Raw genomic sequence first — 27588 nt, 5'->3', positions numbered from 1 at the left:
CGGACAATGCTACAAAAGTTTATTTTGATCCAAAACACAATGAAAGGGTTTCGGCCGGACAGTGCTACAAAAGTTATTTCATGGTTAAATACATATCATATTTATACTTGTAATGTTGATAGCTCAGCCGTGAAGCGAGGAATAAAAGGAAGAAGCTCGATCAAGCTTCTGAGTCTTCAGCAGCCGTTGGATTAGCTCTTAGTTTGACGTTTTAATCTGAGCCGTTAGATCAAGTAGCCGTTGATCTTTTAGGGGTTTAAAATAGAATTTGTTTAGTTAGTTGAAAACAGAATTTCCCCAATTTGTAATCTCTCTCTTTGAGCTCCGATTCAATCAATAAGAAATCTCTCTCGATTCTTCGCACTCCAATTCTTCTCTCTAATCTTGTTTCACGTTCGAAGCCAGCTCCAATCACAACAAATTGGCGCCGTCTGTGGGAACAAGAGGTGATTGATTTACTCTGATTTATCATTTTGGAAGCGGATCCACGAAGACGATGGCCTCTAGATTTGAGGCGGAAAAATTCACGGGCAAGAACGATTTTGCCCTATGGAGAATGAAGATGAGAGCGATTTTGATTCAGCAAGGCTTGGCGTCGGCGTTATCAGTTGAAGATAAGGACGACAAGGGGAAGGAGGTCCTTGATGAGAAGGCGATTGCCAAGAAAGCTGAAATTGAGGCGAAGGCACATAGTGCGATCGTTCTATGTCTCAGTGATAAGGTACTTCGTGAAGTAGCAAAGGAAAAGACTGCGGCGAGTATCTTGGTGAATGATAGGGACCCAACGACCCAGGGGCGCCATGCAGACGTGCATGAGGGAAGAACATCGAGGGGACGAGAAGGAAGGAGGAAAGAACCAGCCCAAGCCCAGAAGGTCAGACCAAGAAGAGAGGCACCGAGACCTGCTAAATTCAAAGATTTCATATCTCACTAGAATAAGACCTTATTGTATTTTTATTTGCTTTCCTTTATTACGAAGATTGCACTAGGGTAGATCTTTTATTTTTATTATTAAATCTTTTCGGGTTTTCTTCTTGATTCTTTCCCGAATCGTAAGTCGAATCAAGCAGGGTCCGAACTCTATATAATAGAGTTCATTAGAGAGTCAAAACATCGAGAAGAAGAAATAAAAAGCTTATTCTCGAAACCATTGTTCTTATTTCCGCCGCCTTCTTTTTTTCAGTTGCAAAACAGGTGCTCTGTTCCACCGATAAGTTACTCAAACCTATCAATTGGTGCTTTACATTGAGTCCTCTTCTCCCATCACCCATACAATATCCTTCTCACCCATACACTATCCTACCATGGCTTCCGGTTCGGGTTCAACCGACACCAACAATGTTCCACCACCGACCCCCTACTCCAACGAAGAACTTACCCAGATGCTGATCGACATGAAAATCCGCTACGCCAGCCAGGATAAGAAACTGATGTCGAATCAGTTCGACCTCGAGGCTTTCTCTCGCCGGCAGGAAGCAACGAATCGCAAGATCGAGGAGAGTCTCTCTATCCTCATCGACGCGAGTCTGAAGCCTCGCCTCCCTGACGCAGCCACTGCGTCGTCTGCCACTAGGGGTTGGAAATTGCCTCCGTCACTCACCCAGCCACCAACGGGCGCGGAGACTGAACCCCTACCTCGGGTCAAACCTGAAGCTCCTCGCTTCAACGGAGATAACGCCGCTGATTGGATCCGTAAGATACAGCGCTACTTCAATCACCACTTCACCCCACTGCAGGATCGCATCTACTTGTCGGCGTATCTATTTGATCACCCGGCCTTGATGCACTTTTTATTTGCACTATAAATACCTGCAAGTATACAGAGTAGGTATAGTATAGAAAAAGGTTAGTACCGGGTATCGAACACGGGGAAGATGTACACAAAGTGTCTATCTTCTACTAGAACTCAATTACTATCTGGAGAAACAAGAATTATTGGAAACTTTTTGAAAACAGTAAATATTAAAAACAGTAAACAACTAAAACAAGCAAATCACGGAGAGAAAAGTATAGAGATAAGGGGAATTCCAGGGATGTGCTTTCACTTTTATGGTTATACAAATTCCAAACTACAATACCCTAGCACAGTTAATACTTTGAAAGGACGAGTCACCTAGCTTATGCTCATGCGATACAAACGTTGATTACTAACATTAGGGTTGTCAATCCTAACACGTAACTCCAAAAAGCTCCTAAGACCCTTGAAAAGTCCTCACTCTCAATTAACAGTGCCGTTTTAAAGGAAGCTAACTGTAGTGTCTACTAAGTGGATCTAACTCGCTAGAACTCTGTCACAGTTATGAAGCAAGTTGTATTGAATCATACATAATTGTGTCACTCAATTATGAAGCATCATGATTAACTTAGGGAAGAAACAAAGTAAAAACAAAATGGATATTAAATAGAAAACGGAATTGTATAACCAAAGTTGCTACTAACACATCCCTAGAATCCTATGAGTTTAGTTACACATGACTGAATAAACTAAAAACATAGATTGAAGGGAAAGCAATCTGAACATAAAACTAAAGCAAATAAAACCCGTAGGTTGAATCCTTGTCGTTCTTGATGTTCTTGAAATCCTTCTTCAACTCCTTGCACAATTGAAGTACTCTAGCTTTTGATCTCTATGAATGTGTTCTTGTTGTGTGTCGGAAAAAAAACACTTTTTTTGATGAAGCTTGAGGTCCTATTTATAGGGGAAGATTATTCCTCATCATAGAAGGAAAAGATCTTCAAAATTTGGTAAATCTTGGAGCAAATCTAGGGCTGGTCGGATTCGCCGCCTTTCTCCGGCGGGCCGCCGCACCTTGGCCGGCGGTCGCCGCATTGGAGTCCAGAGACTCTGACCTTTCGGTGGCGGACCGCCACATGTCCTCCGGCGGTCGCCGGGCGAGACTCTTCTCCTAGCGTAAATTTCCGAGGCGGGCCGCCACATAGCTCTGCCCGCCGGGCGCCGGCGGTCGCCGTACAACTTCGCGGCGGTCGCTGGTCGCCGTCTGACTCCAGATTTCCAGACTATGCGTTTTTACTCCCCTTTTCGGCTCAAATATGCACATTTCTCACAAAACACGTCAAAATACCAAAATGTATAGAATATGCAAATAATGGACATGTAGAGTGATCTTTATAACAAAAACGGACCAAATAATGGCCTTAAAACAGTGCAAAATCCGGGTGTATCAACTCCCCCAAACATACATTTTTGTTTGTCCTCGAACAAAACACTAAAGACACAAGAATAGACGCACGGAATGCACAAAGACTAGACGTCATAATTGCCTCAAAAGATGAAAGAATAGATTAAGCATGTATTAACACAATCAAATCAAGCAAGGCTTAATAGTGCACTTTCATTACTAACTCGTGGAACACCTTGAATTCAAGCACTCACATGTGGCAAACTTCCAAAGATGGGAAGTGTTCTTTCTCTCACTCTCAAAGTGTATAAGGGTAAAGTGTAAATCACTCAAATCATGCATCATGCAAAGTTTACCATAGGCTTGCTCAAAGTCTAATCCATCATCTACTCAATGTGATTAAGCATCAAAAGTCCGAAAGGTCTTTCTTTTCGGTTGTAACGTAGGCTCTTTGGTAGGTGAGGAATATTTGGCTAAAAAGTGACTCAAATATAAAAATATCCCAAGTAGAGTTAAGATGACTCCACTTTTCTAAAACTTAAGGCACTTCTAACACTTTATTTTTCTCCTTCAATTTACTTTCAATCCTTTGATTTTATTTTCTTTTCACAACCTTTCACACATTTTTTCTTTCTTTCTTCTTCTTTTCTTTCTTTTTTTTTTCTTTTACACATCCTTTCTTTTTTTCCTAAGATCAAGCACATATTTGGAATTTTTCTCAAAATTTCACAACTTGTACTTTCTTAATATTAAGCACACTACTTTTTATACTTTCCTCCTTATCTCTCCAATTCCTTTACAAAAGAAGATAACAAAAACTATACTAACCCAAGGAATTGTTCCCCCATTTATTTTGGCTTCCAAAGAAAAGGTTTAAAGGCTCAAAATTGGCTCCAAAGGAAAAATTTGAGAGGGTCGAAAATTTTGGATATAAAAGTAGCTAAGAAAAGACGGCCTAACATCCTCCTAAATCAACTTAAACACTATGTAAACTTACGCAGACTAGGAGCAAGTTCTAGAAACATATACATGCATACAGATAAATCACACAAGAAAGAATTTAAGGCTCAAATCTCACAAGGTAGAAGCACGATTCAAGGCGAACAAGCAATTCACTAATTATGCACCTTTTCACCCAACCATCATATCAAAACGTTAAGCCACACTTAAACATAGATGGAATATAATATCATTGGAAACTCGGTCTAATGTGTCCCTAAGCATGCGTGTTTCTAAGTTCTTCATGTTATGTTCATGACATGGATTCAAGAAAACATTTTTAGAACACAAAAATCTCCTACGGGTTTTTGGAAAATTAAAGCAAAAACAAACAAAAAACAAAAAGAAAACCCTAAACTCACGGTCCACCACTTCATCCCCCCAAACTTATTTACAACAAAGTGTAAAATAAGTTTGTAGAGTCGGTAGGGACGTGAGTAAACTACTGAAAACAAAAACGTACCCTGAAAAATTTCGCGTAGAGGTTGAGCGGGGCGAAATTTCGAAGAATTTCGAAAAATCGCGCTGGAAAATTGTGCCCAGGTGGCGGTCCGCCGCAGCTGTTCGGCGGTCGCCGCACGTCAAAGATGATTTCCAGCATTCAGGTGGCGGACCGCCGCAAGCTACGGAGAGGTCAGAACCTGCGAAAATTTTTGCAAAGCACAAAATTAAACCAAAACCAAAAATACTTAAAAATAAAGCAAAAATTGTTAAATCAAGGAAATAAAACGTCTCAAAAACATCCAAAAATATGGTACAAATGCTCATTTAAAGTCATCGAGCTTGACTTCTTCAATCTTGAGGAGGTGGAGGGAAACGGGCGCTAAGATCCTCGAAAGCTCCAACGAGGTACGTGATATCACTCCTCATTGTCTCTCGTTCCTCTCTAGCTTCGGCGGCCATCCTTTGGAGCTCTTCATATTGTTGATGCCGATGAGCGTCTTCCAAACGTTGTTGCTCCCAAAATTCTTGTTCCGCCGTGCGCCAATCGCCTTGAGCCGTCCACCCTTGGCGGTTGTAGGCATTCTCCGCTTGTTGCTCCGCCCATCGATTGTCCCAAGTGTTGGACATGTTTTGCATGTAGGAGAAAATTTCTCCTAATTGGGCGGAGGTGTTGACTTGAAACTCCTCTTCCGGATTTGGCCTCCCGCGGCGGCGGTTCGCTCTTGTCCGACGGCGATGTCCTTCCACTTCCTCTTCTTCTTCTTCCTCTTCTCGTCGTGGTTGGGATTGCGGTGGTGGCGGTGCTTCATTCCCTTGAGCTTGTGAATGCTCCGCGCCCTCTTCATAGTTATCAATGGCATCAAACGCGGAATCCTCATCGGGCTCAAATTGAGGAATGCGAGAGGGAATGTTCCTCTTTCTAAACTCCCCATTGACGGGGTTAGCCTCGATAGCTCTCCGGTGGGCGGGTGTGTCGAGCTTCCAATTGGCTTGGTTTGCCCAAACATCGACCTTGGTCAATTGCGGGAGTGGAACGGGAAAGTGATCCCCCGCTACTTGCATAAAATACCCTTGACCCCAACCATCGGTCTTCAAAAGCCCCACCGAAAATAGCACCTCATAAGTGATAAACTTTTCTCCACCATCCTCCGTCATACCGGCAAAAGAGACCCCCAAATGCTCACCAATTGCCGTAATCAATCCCCCACAACAAATGACGCCCCCGTCTTTCTTCGTGATCCTATCCACATAGTAAGTAAAGAGGGTCCCATAATCGATTCCCTTCTTGTTGAGTAGGCACCACATCACGTTGAGCTCCATTTGGGAGACACTTCCCCCATCGATACGAGCAAACATAAGCTGAGTCATAGCACGATGGAGGTACCTCAAGACGGGGTTGCGAATTGATGAAGACTTGGCATAGCCCGCTGCATGCTCTTGCTCATTTGTCATCGCCCCCCAAACCTCTGAAAATTCATATTCATTGTCCTCTTCGGGGTTGGGGTCGAAGCAATGGAAGATCCCACTAAGCTCTTCCATGGTGAGCGAGTGCCAACGGTTCCCTAAGCGAAAATCGATGCTAAGTGGAAAATTTTGGCGGCGATCCTTAGTGACCTTTAGCGAGCTTAGGAACTCGAGAGTATACTTTCGAAACGATGGCCACTTCCTTTGGAACATGTAGACGAGGCCATTCTCATCACCCACGTCGCACAACTTCCAAAAATCCTCCATGATCCCCAAAGTTTGGAGAGGGAAATCGTGGGGATATCTAGAAGGTGCCGTCTCTCGGGCCGACACTTTCTTCCACATAGCCTTTTGCTCTTCCGTGGCAAGGCTAATGCCATAGTTCTTCGCATTCTCCGGTTTCCCTTTTGATCCCATTATCCTACAAAAGAAATTACACTCTTAGAAGAGTACCAACAAGTAGGAGATCAAAAGTTCCCCCAAACTTGCATTCAACCAAGTAGAAATCAAGAGATAAGAACTTATATGCACGCTTGGGTAGAATAGCATCCTAATTTCTAGCATAATAACATGTTAAGCAAAATCAACAAAATTAGAACACAAAAAATCATCCCCCAACGTGAATTCATCCCCCATGCAGAGACGTATCAACCAAATATCCATAAGAACCAACAATCTCTACAAAATCACAAATATTGCAATTCATGGAAGTAATAATAGCCTCACAATGCTATGAACATGATTGCAACTTTTAAACACTATAAACCAAGAGAGAATCATCATTCACAACTTAATAATCACCAATCAAGCAAAATTTAAACCATAGAATTCAAAAATTCATACACATAGTCATCCCCCATCATGAATTAAGAGATTCTACCGAACAATTCACCCAAAATAAAGCACAATCCATGGAAGAAGTAAAGCAAAACTCAGAAATTGAGTTAGGATTCATACCATTTTGTGGAGAGAATTTGTAGAAGAAGAGCTCTAAACTTGGAGAGAATTGAGAGAATGATAGTGTGGGTGTGTGAATTTGGTGATTTATATAAGTGGGGGTGGTGTGCAAGGAAAGAATTTGAGAAGGAATGGGAAAAGGAATGAAAAACATACCTTTTATGGCTCACTCCCGTCTCTGGACTGCGTGTGGCGACCGCCGCGTCTCTCGTGGCGGGCCTGTGACGCCCCGGAAATTTCGATCCTTTCTTTTGAGATAAATCGGATTTAGTAGCTTAATTAATTTTCTCTTAGAAGTTGTGTAATCGTACTTTTCCTCGTTGTATTCGACTTTGGAGTAATTTAAGTATGTTTCGTGGAAGGAATAAAGTGCAAGGAAATTTTGGGTTCAAGGATAAAAGTAAAGCTATGCTTTTATTAGATAAATAATTGAAGAAAAAGTTGTACAAGAATGTTGGAGATACATTTATTCACATAGTACTTACATAAGTGAAAGTGACAATACACTCTTATATTACAACTCTTCTCAAGGGACTCTAATTACATGAAAATGGAAAGTATGACTATGGTTTCCAAACCAACATTTGGATCTTTCCAAGAAGAGGATCATGAGGATCTTGAGGAAGATCATCTCTTCCTCTCTCTCGACTTCTACACCACCTTGATAGCCAAGCTACACCAAAGAAACCTACAAAAAAATAGCCACCAAAGAGGTTAGAAAAATTACAATAAAAGAGCAAGGATTTTGGCTTTCACCAATAAGGTAAGTGATGATCAAGACATCACATTGCTGCCATGGAATCAAAAAAAATATGCTCAAGAACTGAGACATCCCCAATTCTCCACATAGAGCAATAGAGACAATAGTAGACAAGGGATGAAGTCATCATCTAGGCCTAAAAGGGAGTAAACAAGACCCCTCCTTACACCAAGAACAAGGCTGAAAATACAGCCAAGGATGTCATCCAAAAATTGCATCAATTTGGCAAGAATCTCACAATCATCAAGCTCGAAAGAGAAAGAGCTAGCAACCCCAAAATAGGAGCCTTTGCCTCCAAGATTCCAATCACAAACAGCCAAGCAAAGTGGCTATATAAACCACCCAACGCCACTTCTCTCCCATACCTCTCAAGCACCCCAAAGTTTGAATTTTGTAAGAAGTATCGAAGGAGAGGCGGTGGCAGAGAGAAGGAAGTGGCAGCCAAGATTCAAGGATTCACCAAGTGAGGTAAATTCCTCAACACCCTCTCGCATCATGTAGAACAACGAATAGCTAGAAACAAGAACTTAGAATTTTCATAGGATCCTCACAGCAAGGATGAAAACAATAGCAATCATGTAACACTAAGTTGAAGCTCAAGAGCTTAGAGCTATGCAAAATTAGAGATAGCCGCATGATACCCCCTCCCTAAGAATTCAGTGGCATAGTATCATAAGCAAGAACTTAGCAAGATTTCAATTTGAGCAATATACCACCATAAGCCACACAAGACTCCAATGGAGAATTTCTTTTCCAAAAATAAGCTACTGCCATAACTCGAAAAAGGAGTAAGGGGTAGGGGAGGAGAGGACTTAGCTTAGGCGGAGGGGCGACCGGGCGACGGCGAGCGTCGACGGAGCCGAAGAACTTCCGCGGAGAAGCTGCGGATCACGGCGGCAGCAGGGGCGAGGCGACCCGGCGACGGGCGAGCGTCGACGCAGTCCGGAAGCTCCTGCGAAGAAGCTGCAGGTCGCGGCTGAGAGAGGGAGAAGGAGGCGATGCCTCCTCTTTGCCGCTAGGTTCGCCGAGGACGCCGGCGCTGGACGAAGAGCGCTCGTCGGAGAACGCCGAGGCGAATTCGCCGGCGACGCAGAGGAGGCGCCGACACAGAGCAGCACCCGGCGAGGCGGCGAGTTACGGAGGCACGGAGTTGAGGCGACGCCTCCTCTCCACTGCTGACGTCGCCGAGAGGGAAGAGAACTCGCCGGAGAGCGTTCGCTGGAGAAGGAGAACTCGATGGAGGAAGGAGTACGCGCCGACGGGACTCTGAAATCCGTCGAGCTAGCGGCGATTTCACCGGAGAGGAAAGGCGCGCTGCCGTGTTCTCTAATTTTAGGGATTTGAAAAACTTAATTGGTGAATGGAGAAGTGAATGAGAGAGAAGTCCGATTTGAGGGGGGGATTGGAGTCACCCCGGGCGCGAAACCGCCGGAGAGGCCGTGAGCTAGCGGCGATTTCGCCGGAGAAGAGGCGTGAGAAGAGGAGAACTCGCCGCTGCTTTCTCAGTGGGAAAACTCTAATTGGAAATTTTGGGGAAGAAGTAAAAGAATGATGTTAGAGGGAGTTGACCGATAGGAGTATATTTGGGCTAATCAAATATTACTTTGGGCCTATTCCACTTTATTTCAAAAAGAAACTTGGGCCTAAGGCAAATGAAGTTGCTGGACCAAATTTAGTAGTGAGGCTAAGTCTTTTTAATTAGTAGATTGGGCCAAGGACTTAATTATGAGAAGATGGAATTTAATTTAAGGACTCGAGTTGGAGCCCGAAAGTTGATAAGTTAATTTCCAAATAATTTATTTAGATTCCGGAAAAATAAAGTAGTAAAGTGGGAGACGCGAAAGCCGACCGGCATCGCCCCGCGACGCCATGGGCGGCCTTAAGAAAAATCCGAAGAGAAGGATTTTTGAAGAGACTTTCCAAGAATTCCTATTCTTGTTAATAAGTGCCCGAATATTTAAGTTAGAGAAAACAGAATTTCTCCAAGTTAATAAAGAGAATAAATAAACTCTGCAAAGTAGTGAAGCCGAGGTAGGATTAAGAAAAATCCTATAAGCCGAGACTGAGATATAGGTGCTATCCAATAGGATGCATGCATTCTTTCTAAAGAGGAATAATTCAAGTATTAATTAGCGTGCTACGCTATTTATTTTCAAGGGATAAATTGCTCGAGGGCGAGTGAGGCCAAAGCGAGTAATTGAGTTGGTAAGCATATCAGGTGGGCTTTCTTTTAATATCCAGCACTATAGTGTGGATATAAAGCAAATACTTTTGAAGTAATGAAAAATTATTTTTCCAAAATGAAGCAGTGATTATTTTAAAGTTGTTGTCATGCCATAAAATGTTTGTTTTGAGGCCTATCTGTTGGGGTTGTAGCCCGTGGGTTTTGGCGATGCCAGCCCGAGTTTAAAGAATTCGGTTCCCAATAGGACCGCAAATCCTGTTCGGAATAATGTGCACGAGAGCCGTGAGCCATCAGCTGTTGGCCGGCGATGTGTCCGCTGAAGGTGGCCACCTTCACGGTACACGATTATCAGATAAGGCGAGGATCCAAAAGAACTTAGACTGCAGTTGGACTTTTAGCTCACAGAGAATTTAGTATGCTCGGGCCTTTTAAGAAAAACCCCGTGCGATACTGTGGATGGATGACAACTATATATTGTATGTTTTGTTTTCGGCATGTGTCCACTGAGTACTCCTGTACTCAGCCCTGCATGTATTTATAAATGTGCAGGTTGAACGTGAGGTTGGAGAAATGATCGGTGTCGATGCTACTAAATAATCAAGTGGATCTTTCACGATTTGTGTCTTCATACACGAAGTCGTCTAGTATGGACTTATTCCGCTGCTCTTTTGTGAAGTGAGACATCTTAGAATCTCACCTTCGAACTCTGATTTATTGATGTAATATTCATTCTAGTTCTAAGACCATGAAATGGTACATTTGGCTTCTATTCTATGAAGTGTTCGATTTGGCCTTCGAGTATATTCACAAGTTCTTTCCCCCTTTTTCTTTCCCCGTTTCTTTAATCCCCCATTAGTCGCGATTTACCCGCTTTCGCTATCCTTAGCAAAGTGCGGTCGTGACAGAGTGGTATCAGAGCCCTCAGTTTCTTTCTTGCTCTGAGATCCAAACTTTCTTCAGTCAAGGTCTAGACTTGTTCACTAGATCATTCCATGTAATCGACTCGATCATCTCCATGACGTTCAACCAAGTTGGAAGCAAAGAAGTGAAATTTTGAGATAACCGAGGCAAGTTTGACAAAAGATATACCCAGTCAAGACTGAAAGAACATAGTGTGAAAAAGAGTTTCCTTGAAGAACGTAGCTCAAAATGAGACTACAAAGGATGAACTATAAATCCTAAAATTGTTTTCCTAAGCAACAATTTTGAGACAATGCTAGACAGAGTTAGGCACGAAAGCGTGAATCTGCGGTGACACGACTTTTTGCGCGAGAAGAGCCGACGCCCAGTGCACGAGAGCACAAGAGGGGCAAATGCTGAAAAGGAAAATGAGGAACGATGCTATAAGGGAATAGCACAAGATAGATCCTCGCGGTGGCTATGCCACTCGATTTGATCCGAAAGAGAGTATCGATTCCATCACGTTTCGCGAGAACCTTTAGAAACGTTAGATTTGAGGTGTGAACTTAGTTGTTGACGTTAGATCACACAGTATAGTGGCTCTAGTTGAGGATTCCTTTGCCTTAGACTCTCATGCATCGCTCTTACGCTACGTTTTTCTTTGAGTAACTCCTTCTGACTCGAGCCGTACCCTTTGTGTAGATGGAGGGACGTGACCCCACTAGACCCCGTTGAGTATTTATGAGAGTTGCGCAGAGTACGCGCTCCGCGAGTTCAGAGCTTATCGACCGTAATGTAGGGGAGAGCATAGTACCGATCGTGAGCAGGTTTTACCAGCTGTGGGAGAGGACCCACCAGTACGGCGGCGCTACTGAGCTCGATGGCATCCACCAGCTGATCTCCGTACTCCCCGAGGAGTGGGGAGCATGGGCCGAGTGGCTGTCCAGCAGCTATATCTATAGGAGGATCGACACCCAGGAGGAGGTGGGGGATTTTCGTGGCTTCGTGTCTTTCATTTTCCTACATTCCGCACACTACCTAGAGGTTCCGCCTATTGCGGAAGGTGACTTACCGCCACCCCCACTTCAGTGGCGCTCGTCGATCCGTCCCGAGGACGGCACACGGGGAGTTCACGACCACAAGGCAGGGTCGTCCCGGCAGACTGTTACAGATCTACCCCCAGGTACCAGCCGAGAGCCAGTGATGCGTCGGCTCGATGGTGCAGGGTACGACCCCGAGGGGCGGGGCAAGGCCCCGATGGTTGCTATGGATGAGGAGGAGGACCTAGGGGAGCCATGGATGGACCGTGCGGTGGTAGCACAGGAGAGAGCCCCCGAGAGGGAGGGGCAGATGCTAGAGGTGCACGTGCCACTACGGGCCCACGTCTGGGATGAGGACTTTCACGCCGAGCTGCGGCGACAGTCAGAGGAGTGGGAGGCTTGGCTGCAAGCCCTCCGAGTTGAGATGGACCTAGATGAGGCTCTGTTCCCAGAGGTGCCCCAGCCTGCACACGAGGATCTACCGGGAGCAGTGGCAGATGATCCCATTCTGGTCGAGGACAGTGATGATGACTTTGAGGGGAGCTCGGGAGTGAGCTCGGAGGGATCAGACGATGAGCAGCAGAGAGGTTGTACCATTAGAAACGTCCTAGTATGATGGCGTTCTGATGTAGTTGTCCTTTTCTTTTTAGGACTTTCAGTAGATCACGTTTTGTTAGCACATAAGACCCGGGATGTTAGGAGGGCAATGGCTAAGTACTTTAGTGATGTTCCGCAGTATCGGGGCTTCACAATACGTACTTGGGTGTACGTTTTAGGATTCATCTTTTGTAAAAAGTCCTTTCGAGGCAGACTCTTTTATTCCTTTGAGGATGTACTGATCTGATGGTTTTTGTGGAAAATTCGTTATCTTGGAAAAGTTGTGTTCGCCTCTATGATTCAGCTGTTATGTTTTGTCCTCAAATTTTGATAGTACTTAACGAGTAATTGCGCGAACAATTAGGATGCCTCCAAGGAGAGCTGATGGGCCACGAGGCCGAGGACGTGGGAGAGGCTGAGGTCGAGGCCGAAGGGAACTCCCTATCTTGGAGGAAGAAGTTCAAGGAGATTGGTATGAAGTGACACCACCCCCATCACCTGTTCCGCCGCCTTCACCACCTCCACCACCACCCCAGCCACAGGACCGTAGGGTCGAAGAGATGTTTCTGAGGCAGAATCCACCAGTGTTCAATGGGTTAGGAGACCCAACTGTTGCTGAAACTTGGATACGCGCACTAGAGCGCATATTCAACTTTCTGCACTGCACAGACCGAGAGCGTCTATCTTGCGTGACCTTTCAACTGATTGGACCTGCTGACTTCTGGTGGGAAGCAAGGAAGAAGACCATGACTCCGGAGCAACTCAGGGAGATGACTTGGGAGGAATTTGTGAGGTCTATGGAAAGTACATCCCTAAGAGCTACCGGAAGAAGAAGGAGGTAGAATTCTACCATCTGAAACAAGGACGGATGTCAGTGACTGATTATGATCGTATGTTCTGTGAGATGGCTCGGTACGCACCAGATCAGGTGGACACCGACCAAAAGATGGCCGAGAAATTCTGTACCGGTCTGAGGTACGAGATAAGGATGACTCTGGCCAGTCATGAAGGACTGTCCTACACTGAAGCTCTAGGACGAGCATTGGACATTGAGGCAGCTATGCCGGGAGAGAAAACTGGGTCAGCTGTGAATCATGCTCCACCCCCAGCTCAGTCCCAAGCATTCAGGGACAAGAGGAAATGGGAAGGACCGCAGGCCCAATCTGAGCCTAAGCGGGGAGGATATGGACCAAGCAAGCCACAAGGTGGCGGATACCAAACTACCCCTGGATCATTCAAGGGGAATACCCCAAAGTCCAACTTATGCCCCAAATGCAACAGACTGCACAGCGGCATTTGCAAGTCAGGGACTGATGGTTGCTTCAACTGCGGGAAGACTGGGCACTTTGCCAAATACTGCCCAAACAAGACTTCAGGGACGGGAGCAAAATCTCACCCGTCAGCTCAGCGCCCTCAACTGCGCGCAATGAATGTTCAACCTGGAGCAAATCCACAACAGGCGCCAAAGAATCAACAGCAGAGGCCAAAACTCCCATCACAGGCTCGAGCTTATGCAATGAGGCAGAAGCAGCCAGAGGTGAACCAGGGAAACTTGGCAGGCATGGGTAAGATCTTCAATACCCCTGTTATGCTTCTGTTTGATACTGGTGCTTCACATTCGGTTATTTCTGCAAATTGCGTGACTACTTTGAAACTCGCTACTAAGGAGTCAGAACATAGAATGGAAGTAGTTTCCCCAGTAGGAGGATGTATAGAGATTTCTCGTACTTGCTCGAACTTAGAGATCACTCTGGGCGAACTTAAGTTTGTAGCGAACAACTTGAGTGTTATGATCATGTGGGATGTGGACATAATACTAGGAATGGACTGGCTGGCTGAAAACCATACCACGATCCTTTGCAAAGAGAGGCAAATTTCTTTTGGAAACCCCGAATGTGAAGCTACCCGCTTCCACGGAATTTCTTTAGGAACGCGAAAATCTGTGATCTCGATGTTACAAGCCAACAAGCTGATGGGGAAAGGATGCCCCACATACCTTGTCTACTTGAACAAAGAGGAGAAAGATGAAAGGAAATTGGAAGAGGTCGACATCGCTCACGAATTTCCGGATGTGTTTCCTGACACACTACCGGGTTTGCCGCCAGACAGGCAAGTGGAGTTCACTATCGATCTAGAACCAGGATCTGCTCCAGTATCAAAGGCACCATACCGAATGGCCCCAAAGGAACTAGATGAACTGAAGGTACAGCTGCAAGAACTCCTAGACCTGGGATTCATCAGACCCAGCGTCTCGCCATGGGGAGCACCTGTACTGTTCGTCAAGAAGAAAGACGGGACCATGAGGATGTGTGTGCACTACCGAGAGCTTAATAAGCTGACTCTCAGGAACAAGTATCCCTTACCCAGGATCGGCGATTTGTTTGACCAGCTCAAAGGAGCTAGCGTATTTTCTAAGATGGATCTGAAGTCGGGATACCACCAGCTGAAGATTAAACCAGCGGATGTGCCCAAGACTGCCTTCCGAACCAGATATGGTCACTATGAGTTTACGGTGGTGCCGTTTGGACTAACGAATGCACCGGCGGTGTTCATGGACCTGATGAACCACATTTTTCACCCTTACCTCGACAAGTTTGTCCTAGTCTTTATCGACGATGTGCTGATATACTCTAAGAATAGGAAGGAACATGAGGAGCATTTAAGGACTGCTCTAGAGACGCTTCGGGCGGAGAAATTGTACGCCAAATTCAGCAAGTGCGAATTCTGGCTCAGTGAGGTGAATTTTGGACATATTGTGACAGCGGAAGGGATCCGAGTAGACCCTACAAAAGTAGAGACGGTACGAAATTGGAAGGTACCAACTACGCCCAACGAGATCCGAAGTTTCTTAGGACTGGCTGGCTACTATAGAAGATTCATTGAAAGATTCTCGAAGATTGCACGGCCGATGACTCAGCAACTCAAGAAGGGAACCAAAGTCTCATGGTCTCCTGAGTGCGAGGCGAGTTTTCAGCTGTTAAAGGAGAAGTTGACCAGCGCACCCGTACTAGCAGTCCCAGAGCCAGGGACGAACTACGTTGTGTATACGGATGCCTCCAAGAGCGGACTTGGATGTGTGTTGATGCAGAACGGGAAGGTGATTGCTTATGCATCACGGCAACTCAGGCCACACGAGCTCAACTACCCAACACACGACCTAGAACTGGCGGCAGTGGTCCACGCCTTGAAAATTTGGAGACACCACCTATATGGAGTTAGGTGTGAAATTTTCACGGACCACAAGAGTCTCAAATACTTCTTCGAGCAGAAGGACTTGAATATGCGACAGAGGAGATGGCTCGAATTAGTAAAAGACTATGACTGCGGCATAAATTACCACCTAGGCAAGGCCAACGTTGTGGCAGACGCGTTGAGCCGGAAGACTCAACACCAAGTGGCAGTCCTGTTCACTCAGGAAGAGGAATTGCTACGAGAATTCGATAGAATGAATTTAGAAATGGTGCGAGCACCCGAAACTGTAGAAGGCATAGTTTCCACTCTAGTAGTTATTCCCGATTTGAGAGGCAGAATCATCGAGGCCCAGAGACGGGACGAAACTCTAGAGAAGTTGCGCCTAAAAGTGAGAACGGGCGAACAAAAGAACTACCAGGAGGAGGCAGATAACGCCTTCACATTCGAAGGGAGATTATGTGTGCCGAACCAGGAAGAGCTCAGGAACGAGATAATGAGCGAGGCGCACGATACTCCATACACCGCCCACCCAGGGAGTACAAAGATGTATCAGGACTTGAAGAAGAAGTTCTGGTGGGACGGTATGAAGAGAGATATAGCATCCTTCGTTGAGAGGTGTCTTGCCTGTCAACAAGTGAAGGCACTACACCAGCGACCTTATGGAAAGTTGCAACCATTGGAGATTCCCGAGTGGAAATGGGAACACGTAGCTATGGATTTCGTTACGGGATTGCCGAAATCTCAAAAAGGAAATACTGCAATCTGGGTGATAGTGGATCGTCTCACTAAGAGCGCCCATTTTGTACCAATACCTATCACATACGGGTCAGAGAAGCTAGCCCAGTTGTATGTGAAGGAGATCATTCGCCTGCACGGCATACCAGTGACGATTACGTCAGACAGAGATGCTAAATTCACGTCCAGATTTTGGAAGAGCCTACTGAAAGAGCTAGGGACGCAGCTGAATTTTAGCACTGGTTTTCATCCACAGACCGACGGGCAGTCGGAGAGGACAATTCAAACACTAGAGGACATGCTAAGGGCAGTAGTGCTCGATAGAGGAGCAATTGGGAACAAGTACTGCCGCTAATAGAGTTTGCCTATAACAATAGCTACCAGGCAACGATTGATATGGCTCCGTACGAAGCTCTGTACGGAAGAAAGTGTAGATCACCCCTCTATTGGGATGAGGTTGGTGAGAGGAAAATTCTGGGCCCAGATGCGGTCGAAGAGATGATAGAAGTTGTCAGAAAGATCCGAGAGAGGATCAAGGAGGCTCAGGACAGACAGAAGTCCTATGCAGATCTTCGGCGGACGGAATTGCAGTTTACTGTAGGAGATAAAGTTTTCTTGAAAGTATCACCCTCGAAAGGGATCACCAGATTTGGAGTCAAGGGAAAACTCCGACCCCGCTATATAGGACCGTATGAGATTTTGGAAGCGGTCGGACCAGTAGCTTATCGATTGGCGCTACCGCCAAGCTTTGGAAACATTCACAACGTGTTCCATATATCTCAGCTTAGAAAGTATGTTTTTGATCCAAAGCACGTGATTCACCAAGAAGAGATGATAATAAATCCGGATCTGAGCTATGAGGAAAAGCCAAAGAAAATTTTGGATAGAAAAGTACAACAGTTGAGGAATAAGGCGATCACTTCAGTGAAAGTACTGTGGGAGCACCACGGGCAAGAAGAAGCCACGTGGGAGTTGGAGGATAAGATGAAGGAACGTTACCCCGAACTTTTCGAGTAGAGATGCACAAATTACGGGACGAAATTTCTGATAAGGAGGGTGGAATGTGACGCCCCGGAAATTTCGATCCTTTCTTTTGAGATAAATCGGATTTAGTAGCTTAATTAATTTTCTCTTAGAAGTTGTGTAATCGTACTTTTCCTCGTTGTATTCGACTTTGGAGTAATTTAAGTATGTTTCGTGGAAGGAATAAAGTGCAAGGAAATTTTGGGTTCAAGGATAAAAGTAAAGCTATGCTTTTATTAGATAAATAATTGAAGAAAAAGTTGTACAAGAATGTTGGACATACATTTATTCACATAGTGCTTACATAAGTGAAAGTGACAATACACTCTTATATTACAACTCTTCTCAAGGGACTCTAATTACATGAAAATGGAAAGTATGACTATGGTTTCCAAACCAACATTTGGATCTTTCCAAGAAGAGGATCATGAGGATCTTGAGGAAGATCATCTCTTCCTCTCTCTCGACTTCTACACCACCTTGATAGCCAAGCTACACCAAAGAAACCTACAAAGAAATAGCCACCAAAGAGGTTAGAAAAATTACAATAAAAGAGCAAGGATTTTGGCTTTCACCAATAAGGTAAGTGATGATCAAGACATCACATTGCTGCCATGGAATCAAAAAAAATATGCTCAAGAACTGAGACATCCCCAATTCTCCACATAGAGCAATAGAGACAATAGTAGACAAGGGATGAAGTCATCATCTAGGCCTAAAAGGGAGTAAACAAGACCCCTCCTTACACCAAGAACAAGGCTGAAAATACAGCCAAGGATGTCATCCAAAAATTGCATCAATTTGGCAAGAATCTCACAATCATCAAGCTCGAAAGAGAAAGAGCTAGCAACCCCAAAATAGGAGCCTTTGCCTCCAAGATTCCAATCACAAACAGCCAAGCAAAGTGGCTATATAAACCACCCAACGCCACTTCTCTCCCATACCTCTCAAGCACCCCAAAGTTTGAATTTTGTAAGAAGTATCGAAGGAGAGGCGGTGGCAGAGAGAAGGAAGTGGCAGCCAAGATTCAAGGATTCACCAAGTGAGGTAAATTCCTCAACACCCTCTCGCATCATGTAGAACAACGAATAGCTAGAAACAAGAACTTAGAATTTTCATAGGATCCTCACAGCAAGGATGAAAACAATAGCAATCATGTAACACTAAGTTGAAGCTCAAGAGCTTAGAGCTATGCAAAATTAGAGATAGCCGCATGATACCCCCTCCCTAAGAATTCAGTGGCATAGTATCATAAGCAAGAACTTAGCAAGATTTCAATTTGAGCAATATACCACCATAAGCCACACAAGACTCCAATGGAGAATTTCTTTTCCAAAAATAAGCTACTGCCATAACTCGAAAAAGGAGTAAGGGGTAGGGGAGGAGAGGACTTAGCTTAGGCGGAGGGGCGACCGGGCGACGGCGAGCGTCGACGGAGCCGAAGAACTTCCGCGGAGAAGCTGCGGATCACGGCGGCAGCAGGGGCGAGGCGACCCGGCGACGGGCGAGCGTCGACGCAGTCCGGAAGCTCCTGCGAAGAAGCTGCAGGTCGCGGCTGAGAGAGGGAGAAGGAGGCGATGCCTCCTCTTTGCCGCTAGGTTCGCCGAGGACGCCGGCGCTGGACGAAGAGCGCTCGTCGGAGAACGCCGAGGCGAATTCGCCGGCGACGCAGAGGAGGCGCCGACACAGAGCAGCACCCGGCGAGGCGGCGAGTTACGGAGGCACGGAGTTGAGGCGACGCCTCCTCTCCACTGCTGACGTCGCCGAGAGGGAAGAGAACTCGCCGGAGAGCGTTCGCTGGAGAAGGAGAACTCGATGGAGGAAGGAGTACGCGCCGACGGGACTCTGAAATCCGTCGAGCTAGCGGCGATTTCACCGGAGAGGAAAGGCGCGCTGCCGTGTTCTCTAATTTTAGGGATTTGAAAAACTTAATTGGTGAATGGAGAAGTGAATGAGAGAGAAGTCCGATTTGAGGGGGGGATTGGAGTCACCCCGGGCGCGAAACCGCCGGAGAGGCCGTGAGCTAGCGGCGATTTCGCCGGAGAAGAGGCGTGAGAAGAGGAGAACTCGCCGCTGCTTTCTCAGTGGGAAAACTCTAATTGGAAATTTTGGGGAAGAAGTAAAAGAATGATGTTAGAGGGAGTTGACCGATAGGAGTATATTTGGGCTAATCAAATATTACTTTGGGCCTATTCCACTTTATTTCAAAAAGAAACTTGGGCCTAAGGCAAATGAAGTTGCTGGACCAAATTTAGTAGTGAGGCTAAGTCTTTTTAATTAGTAGATTGGGCCAAGGACTTAATTATGAGAAGATGGAATTTAATTTAAGGACTCGAGTTGGAGCCCGAAAGTTGATAAGTTAATTTCCAAATAATTTATTTAGATTCCGGAAAAATAAAGTAGTAAAGTGGGAGACGCGAAAGCCGACCGGCATCGCCCCGCGACGCCATGGGCGGCCTTAAGAAAAATCCGAAGAGAAGGATTTTTGAAGAGACTTTCCAAGAATTCCTATTCTTGTTAATAAGTGCCCGAATATTTAAGTTAGAGAAAACAGAATTTCTCCAAGTTAATAAAGAGAATAAATAAACTCTGCAGAGTAGTGAAGCCGAGGTAGGATTAAGAAAAATCCTATAAGCCGAGACTGAGATATAGGTGCTATCCAATAGGATACATGCATTCTTTCTAAAGAGGAATAATTCAAGTATTAATTAGCGTGCTACGCTATTTATTTTCAAGGGATAAATTGCTCGAGGGCGAGTGAGGCCAAAGCGAGTAATTGAGTTGAGACATAAGCATATCAGGTGGGCTTTCTTTTAATATCCAGCACTATAGTGTGGATATAAAGCAAATACTTTTGAAGTAATGAAAAATCATTTTTCCAAAATGAAGCAGTGATTATTTTAAAGTTGTTGTCATGCCATAAAATGTTTGTTTTGAGGCCTATCTGTTGGGGTTGTAGCCCGTGGGTTTTGGCGATGCCAGCCCGAGTTTAAAGAACTTAGACTGCAGTTGGACTTTTAGCTCACAGAGAATTTAGTATGCTCGGGCCTTTTACGAAAAACCCCGTGCGATACTGTGGATGGATGACAACTATATATTGTATGTTTTGTTTTCGGCATGTGTCCACTGAGTACTCTTGTACTCAGCCCTACATGTATTTATAAATGTGCAGGTTGAACGTGAGGTTGGAGAAATGATCGGAGTCGATGCTACTAAATAATCAAGTGGATCTTTCACGATTCGTGTCTTCATACACGAAGTCGTCTAGTATGGACTTATTCCGCTGCTCTTTTGTGAAGTGAGACATCTTAGAATCTCACCTTCGAACTCTGATTTATTGATGTAATATTCATTCTAGTTCTAAGACCATGAAATGGTACATTTGGCTTCTATTCAATGAAGTGTTCGATTTGTCCTTCGAGTATATTCACAAGTTCTTTCCCCCTTTTTCTTTCCCCGTTTCTTTAATCCCCCATTAGTCGCGATTTACCCGCTTTCGCTATCCTTAGCAAAGTGCGGTTGTGACAGGGCCGCCACACGGGCCTTCGTAAACAGCAATCCTGGCGGGCCGCCGCGGCCCGTGCAGCGGTTACTCTGGCCCGCCCTAAGCCCGATCCTTCCTGCACATGTTAACACACGTGTGGCGACCGTCGTGCTTTAAGTGCGGCGACCGCCACCAAAAAAAAATTTATTTATTTATTTATTTATTTTTTAAACAGAACATAAAAAAAAACGAGAAGATAAAAAAAAATAAAAGAAAATTGGGTTGCCTCCCAATAAGCGCTTTTGTTAAAGTCGTTAGCTCGACTTGAAGTGGCCCACTAGTTGGGCGGATCAATAACTCGAGTGTTGAAAATTGGCATAGGGAGCAACTTGGTCCCTAGCTTCTTCCACCACTTGTACTTCCCCTCTTTGGTTTTGATGACGTATATCTCGGGGTCCTCTTTGGGTGTTTTCTTTCTCTTCTGTTTCTTCTTCTGTGGAGCAGATGTAGAAGAATTAGCATCACCCTTTTTAGAAGAGTGTCTTACCTCTTTGACAATGTAGATAGTGGAGGTAGAAGGATCCTCCGCTTCAAAGGGATCTTTGGGCTTAGTCAAGTCGGTAGTCATGACTGCTCTGCACTGTTGTTCCATTTTTGCCCGCTTTGCCTCCTCAAATTTTAGCATCTCGCGCTCGATCTTATAAGTGGATTGACTATGATTATCACTGATTGTAATCTCGCCACGACCTACATCAATCAAAGCTTTGCAAGTGGCAAGAAAATCTCGCCCTAAGATTAGAGGGACGTTCTTGTCTACTTTCATGTCAAGCACAATAAAGTCGGCGGGAAAAATAAAATCATCAACCTTAACTAGGACATCCTCAATCATACCTACAGTCTTGATAGACGAGTTATCTGCCAACCTGAGTGTTACGTCTGAAGATTTGAGTGGCCCAATGCTGAGCTTTTCGTAGTACTTCAGTGGCATGAGATTGATGGACGATCCTAAATCGCACAGTGCTTTGTCAACTTTCCCTTCTCCAATTCGGCATCTAATGATGAACTGGCCCGGATCTCTTTGCTTCACTGCCCTTTCCTTTTGGATGATCTCGCTGCAATGATGCGGTAGCTTAAGGTCGGCTTTAGTCGGCTTTTTCTTCCTCATTACCGCCTCCCTTAGTAGCTTTGCATACTTTGGTATCTCCTGCAACGATTCAACAAGAGGAATGTTAGTATGGACCTTGCAAAACATGTTAAGGAAATGCTTGAACTGCTCTTCAAGCTTGAACTTCCTCTTTGACTGAAAAGGGAGTACAATCCCGTTGTGCCGCACAAGCTCCTGCTTAGTGGACGATTCTGCCTTGTCTGTGGCGGGCCGCTGCGGGGTGTGCGGCGGTCCGCCGGCGACTGGGCAGTCCTGTGTGGTTGACTCTGCCGTCTCAGTGGCGGGCCGCTGCGGGGTCTGTGGCGGTCCGCCGGCATCTGGGCAGTCCCCAGATTTCTGCTTTGCCACCCATTTCTTGTTAATATCATCCACTCTTGCTGCTGCCTTTGCTCTATCCTCATCTAACTTCTTCTGAATTTGCTCCATTTGAGTGGTAATATTGGTTACAGCTGCCGAGATTGTGTTCATTCCTTGCTCGAGGTTGTTTATCCTTGCTTCGACCACTCTGATCTTGGTGTCATTAATCTTCCTATCTTGCGTAATTACTTCCAACATCTTCGTGATTCCTTGCTCATACTTATCTTCCTTCTTCATCGGCTCAACCACTCCTCCTTTGCTAACATTAAATCCTGCAGGGGGTTGCAAGTAATTATTGTTAGAATAAGAAAGATTTGGGTGCGGACGGTTCCCATTATAATTATTGAAATTACCGCCCCCCTGATTAGGGCGATAATTGTTAGTGTAGTTTCTGGGACCGCCTCCTTGCACGTAGTTGATTTCTTCCACAGTTGATATGGCAGTTTCGGGTGCATTGACCGCCACTATGGAAGTTGCTGGAATTGGATCTTCCTTCCTCGAGATGTCCATTTGATCAATCCTGACTCTAAGTTCTGCTAACTCCTTAGCAAAAGAACTTTCTTCGGCCTCTTCTATGGCTGCTACTCTTCTCGTGGCATGCCTTTCCTTAGACCACCCCCGACTGTTGGTGGCGAACTCCTCGATCACCGCCATGGCATCCTCTCCTGTCTTTCTTAGAAATCCTCCATTTGCCCCTGAATCAAGCATAGCACATATTTTCTCGTTAAATCCATTATAGAGGATTCCTACCTGATGGTCTATGGAAAAACCATGGTTTGGGCACTTTCGAAGAAGAGCTTTGAAACGAGCAAATGCCTCATAGAGGGGCTCGTCATGGCCTTGTGTGAATTGAAAGATCTCACTTTTGAGCTTCATAATAATGCCTGGCGGGTAGTATTTGTCGAGGAAGGTAGCTACGATGTCCTTCAATGTGGAGACCTTTTCTGGTGGCATACACTCAAACCACTCTTTAGCAGAATCAATCAATGAGAATGGAAAAAGTCTTACCCGTATGGCATCGTCGTCGACACCATTTAATTTCAGAGTGTTTGCGATTTCCACGAATTTGGAGAGATGGCGGTTAGCATCTTCAGTCGCCCTACCTGCAAAAGGAGTTTGCTCGACCCTTTGGATAAGGGGCATGCGTAACTCAAAATTGTTAGCATCTATACGAGGGCCGTTAGGAAAAGTGATCATATTCCCATGATTGAACATGTTCATCACAGGTAATGTTTCTCTGTTCTTCTTTTCCATGGCTTCTCGGGCTGCTCTCTCCGCATCTCTCTCATCCATCAGCAACTTCACCATCTCCTGCAGCTTCTCAATATCTGTTCGGTCACCCATTTTTCCTGATCCTTTTTCACTTCTTATTATTCTACGAGTTCTTTCAAGTTCTAAATCAAGCGGCTCTAAGGTGTACTTCCCAGAACGCGTTCGCATACAAAACCTGCAAGACTCGAAAACAAAAACAAATTAAACTAAAAAAATTAAAACAGAAAGCAATAAAAATAAAATGAAAGCGATTAATATCCAAAGTAGTAAAATTATCCGTTTGAAGATATCACTCCAAAGTGAATTGTCTTCCCCGGCAACGGCGCCAAAAACTTGATGCACTTTTTATTTGCACTATAAATACCTGCAAGTATACAGAGTAGGTATAGTATAGCAAAAGGTTAGTACCGGGTATCGAACACGGGGAAGATGTACACAAAGTGTCTATCTTCTACTAGAACTCAATTACTATCTGGAGAAACAAGAATTATTGGAAACTTTTTGAAAACAGTAAATATTAAAAACAGTAAACAACTAAAACAAGCAAATCACGGAGAGAAAAGTATAGAGATAAGGGGAATTCCAGGGATGTGCTTTCACTTTTATGGTTATACAAATTCCAAACTACAATACCCTAGCACAGTTAATACTTTGAAAGGACGAGTCACCTAGTTTATGCTCATGCGATACAAACGTTGATTACTAACATTAGGGTTGTCAATCCTAACACGTAACTCCAAAAAGCTCTTAAGACCCTTGAAAAGTCTTCACTCTCAATTAGCAGTGCCGTTTTAAAGGAAGCTAACTGTAGTGTCTACTAAGTGGATCTAACTCGCTAGAACTTTGTCACAGTTATGAAGCAAGTTGTATTGAATCATACATAATTGTGTCACTCAATTATGAAGCATCATGATTAACTTAGAGAAGAAACAAAGTAAAAACAAAACGGATATTAAATAGAAAACGGAATTGTATAACCAAAGTTGCTACTAACACATCCCTAGAATCCTATGAGTTTAGTTACACATGACTGAATAAACTAAAAACATAGATTGAAGGGAAAGCAATCTGAACATAAAACTAAAGCAAATAAAACCCGTAGGTTGAATCCTTGTCGTTCTTGATGTTCTTGAAATCCTTCTTCAACTCCTTGCACAATTGAAGTACTCTAGCTTTTGATCTCTATGAATGTGTTCTTGTTGTGTGTCGGAAAAAAAACTCTTTTTTTGATGAAGCTTGAGGTCCTATTTATAGGGGAAGATTATTCCTCATCATAGAAGGAAAAGATCTTCAAAATTTGGTAAATCTTGGAGCAAATCTAGGGCTGGTCGGATTCGCCGCCTTTCTCCGGCGGGCCGCCGCACCTTGGCCGGCGGTCGCTGCGTTGGAGTCCAGAGACTCTGACCTTTCGGTGGCGGACCGCCACATGTCCTCCGGCGGTCGTCGGGCGAGACTCTTCTCCTAGCGTAAATTTCCGAGGCGGGCCGCCACATAGCTCTGCACGCCGGGCGCCGGCGGTCGCCGTACAACTTCGCGGCGGTCGCTGGTCGCCGTCTGACTCCAGATTTCCAGACTATGCGTTTTTACTCCCCTTTTCGGCTCAAATATGCACATTTCTCACAAAACACGTCAAAATACCAAAATGTATAGAATATGCAAATAATGGACATGTAGAGTGATCTTTATAACAAAAACGGACCAAATAATGGCCTTAAAACAGTGCAAAATCCGGGCGTATCAGGCCTCCAGTTGGCTGACTTACTGGGAAGATAACTGCAAGAACAAATCCTGGGATCAGTTCCTAATGGCGATTAAACACCGCTTTGACCCGGATCTCTACGTAGACCATGTGGGCTCTCTCGCGGGGCTGAAACAGACATCCACTGTTGAGGCGTATCAGTCTGCCTTTGAGGATATCATGCAGAAGGCATCAGACGTGGGCGAGGAGACACTGATTTCGCTCTTCGTCGCGGGTCTTCAGGACCCGATGAAACACGAACTCCTCACCAAGCGACCATCGTCTCTGGCTGAGACCTTCGCCCTTGCTCAACGATCAGCTGCCTGCCATAAGCTATCGTCCCTCCATAAACTGCCCCAGCGGCAACATTGGTCAGAAAAGGAGGCCCGACCCCGACAACAGCAGTCATCAGCCTTGCCGACGGCTGGGTTTCAGCGCTCAACACCGGATGCCCAGCAGCATTCGAACATTCCGGTGGTCCGCGTCTCTGCATCGGAACGGAGTGAGCGCGCCCGACAGGGGTTGTGCTATTATTGCCCAGAAAAGTACTCTCGGGAACATGTCTGCAGCAAGAAATTTTACGCTCTGATAGGAGCAGATGAAGAGGATGAAACCCCGCTGTCAGATCCTGAAGCAGAGACGGACGTGGAGGGAGAAAACATGGTGATTACAGGTGATGTTTCCAGTGTTCAAGTGATTGGGCCGAAACTGAAACCGCGGTCTATTCGCCTCCTTGGCAATATCAATGATTCGCAAGTGTCTGTACTGATTGATGGTGGCAGTACCCATAACTTCATCAAGCCCACCATCGCGGAACAGCTAAGTCTTCCTATCCACCCTGTAACTCCTTTTCGTGTTTTTGTTAGTAATGGAGCGTCTTTACGCTGTAATTTTGCCTGCCTAAGAACTCCTATTTTACTGCAAGGTCATGCGTTCGACATCGACCTATTTATACTACAGGTGGAAGGGCCGGACGTCATCCTGGGCGTCCAGTGGCTGCAGGAATTGGGCGATGTTACCAAAAATTATCACAATCTGACCATGCAGTTTGAATGGGGAAACCAACAGGTCTTCTTGAAGGCAGAGAGTACAACCCCACGGCAGATCTCATACAATAATCTATTTTCGCTCATTGGACAGGAACCTGACTGTGCGGTCTTTGAAATCATCCCGGCGCCCACTCCGTCTAGGCCCTCTGAGGCCATTCAAGGGGAACCCACTCCTGACCCCTGTATTGCGGCTGTCCTCGACGCATTCGACTCTGTTTTTTCTATCCCGACTACTCTTCCCCTACCGAGGCAGTGGGATCACAGAATTCACTTACCGGAGGGTACACGTCCAATCAATGTGAAGCCGTACAGATACCCTTATTTTCAGAAAACAGAGATCGAAAAGCAGGTGCAAGAGATGCTTTCTCAAGACGTCATCCAACCGAGTACCAGTCCGTTTTCCTCACCTGTCCTCTTGGTGCGAAAAAAGGATGGGTCCTTCCGATTTTGTGTCGACTATAGGGCATTAAATGCAGCTACAACCCCGGACCGCTTCCCTATTCCGAAGTCGGATGAGCTGTTTGACGAGCTCAACAAGGCGCGGGTATTTTCTAAACTTGACCTGCGCTCAGGATATCATTAAATCCGTATGAATATGGCGGATGTGCATAAGACGGCGTTCCGCACACACGACGGGCATTTCGAGTTCCTCGTCATGCCGTTCGGGCTGACGAATGCTCCGTCAACCTTCCAAGCTGCGATGAACAGTATTTTCAAGCCTTTTCTGTGACGATTCGTGATCGTATTCTTCGATGATATACTCGTCTATAGCTCCACGATGGTCGAGCACGCTACCCATTTGGAGCAGGTCCTTGGTATTTTGCAGCTCAATTCATTCTACATCAAAGGCTCGAAATGTGCATTCGGCGTGGGAACGATCGACTACCTCGGTCATATCATATCAGTAGGGGAACTTAGGGCCGATCAAGCAAAGATTGAGGCAATGACGGCTTGGCCAACGCCCACCACGGTCAAGCAGTTGAGAGGGTTCCTTGGTTTGACCGGCTACTACCGCCGTTTCGTCAAGCACTATTCACTCATCGCTGCCCCCCTCACTGATTTGCTGCGTAAGGAAGGTTTTCAGTAG

At 45.3% G+C, this 27588-nt stretch overlaps 1 protein-coding gene and 1 non-coding gene across 2 annotated transcripts; both read left to right on the top strand.

The window, feature by feature from the left end:
- Positions 1 to 1304: 1304 nt before the first annotated feature.
- LOC148928634 (uncharacterized) lies at positions 1305 to 27588 on the top strand. Its single transcript, XM_089056730.1, has 3 exons — positions 1305 to 1775; positions 25456 to 27045; positions 27310 to 27588. Exons 1-3 carry the CDS (start codon positions 1305 to 1307, stop codon positions 27586 to 27588), a joined length of 2340 nt encoding a protein of 779 aa, XP_088912856.1.
- Positions 23209 to 23315, top strand: LOC148928635 (small nucleolar RNA R71). Its single transcript, XR_016129711.1, has one exon. It is a non-coding gene; the product is annotated as a small nucleolar RNA R71 (small nucleolar RNA).

The sequence above is a fragment of the Salvia hispanica genome, chromosome 4 (genome assembly GCF_029641045.1).
Source record: "Salvia hispanica isolate PSC_SH4W2 chromosome 4, Shi_PSC_v1, whole genome shotgun sequence".
NCBI lineage: Eukaryota > Viridiplantae > Streptophyta > Magnoliopsida > Lamiales > Lamiaceae > Salvia > Salvia hispanica.
This window is presented reverse-complemented; position numbering and strand designations above follow the sequence as displayed.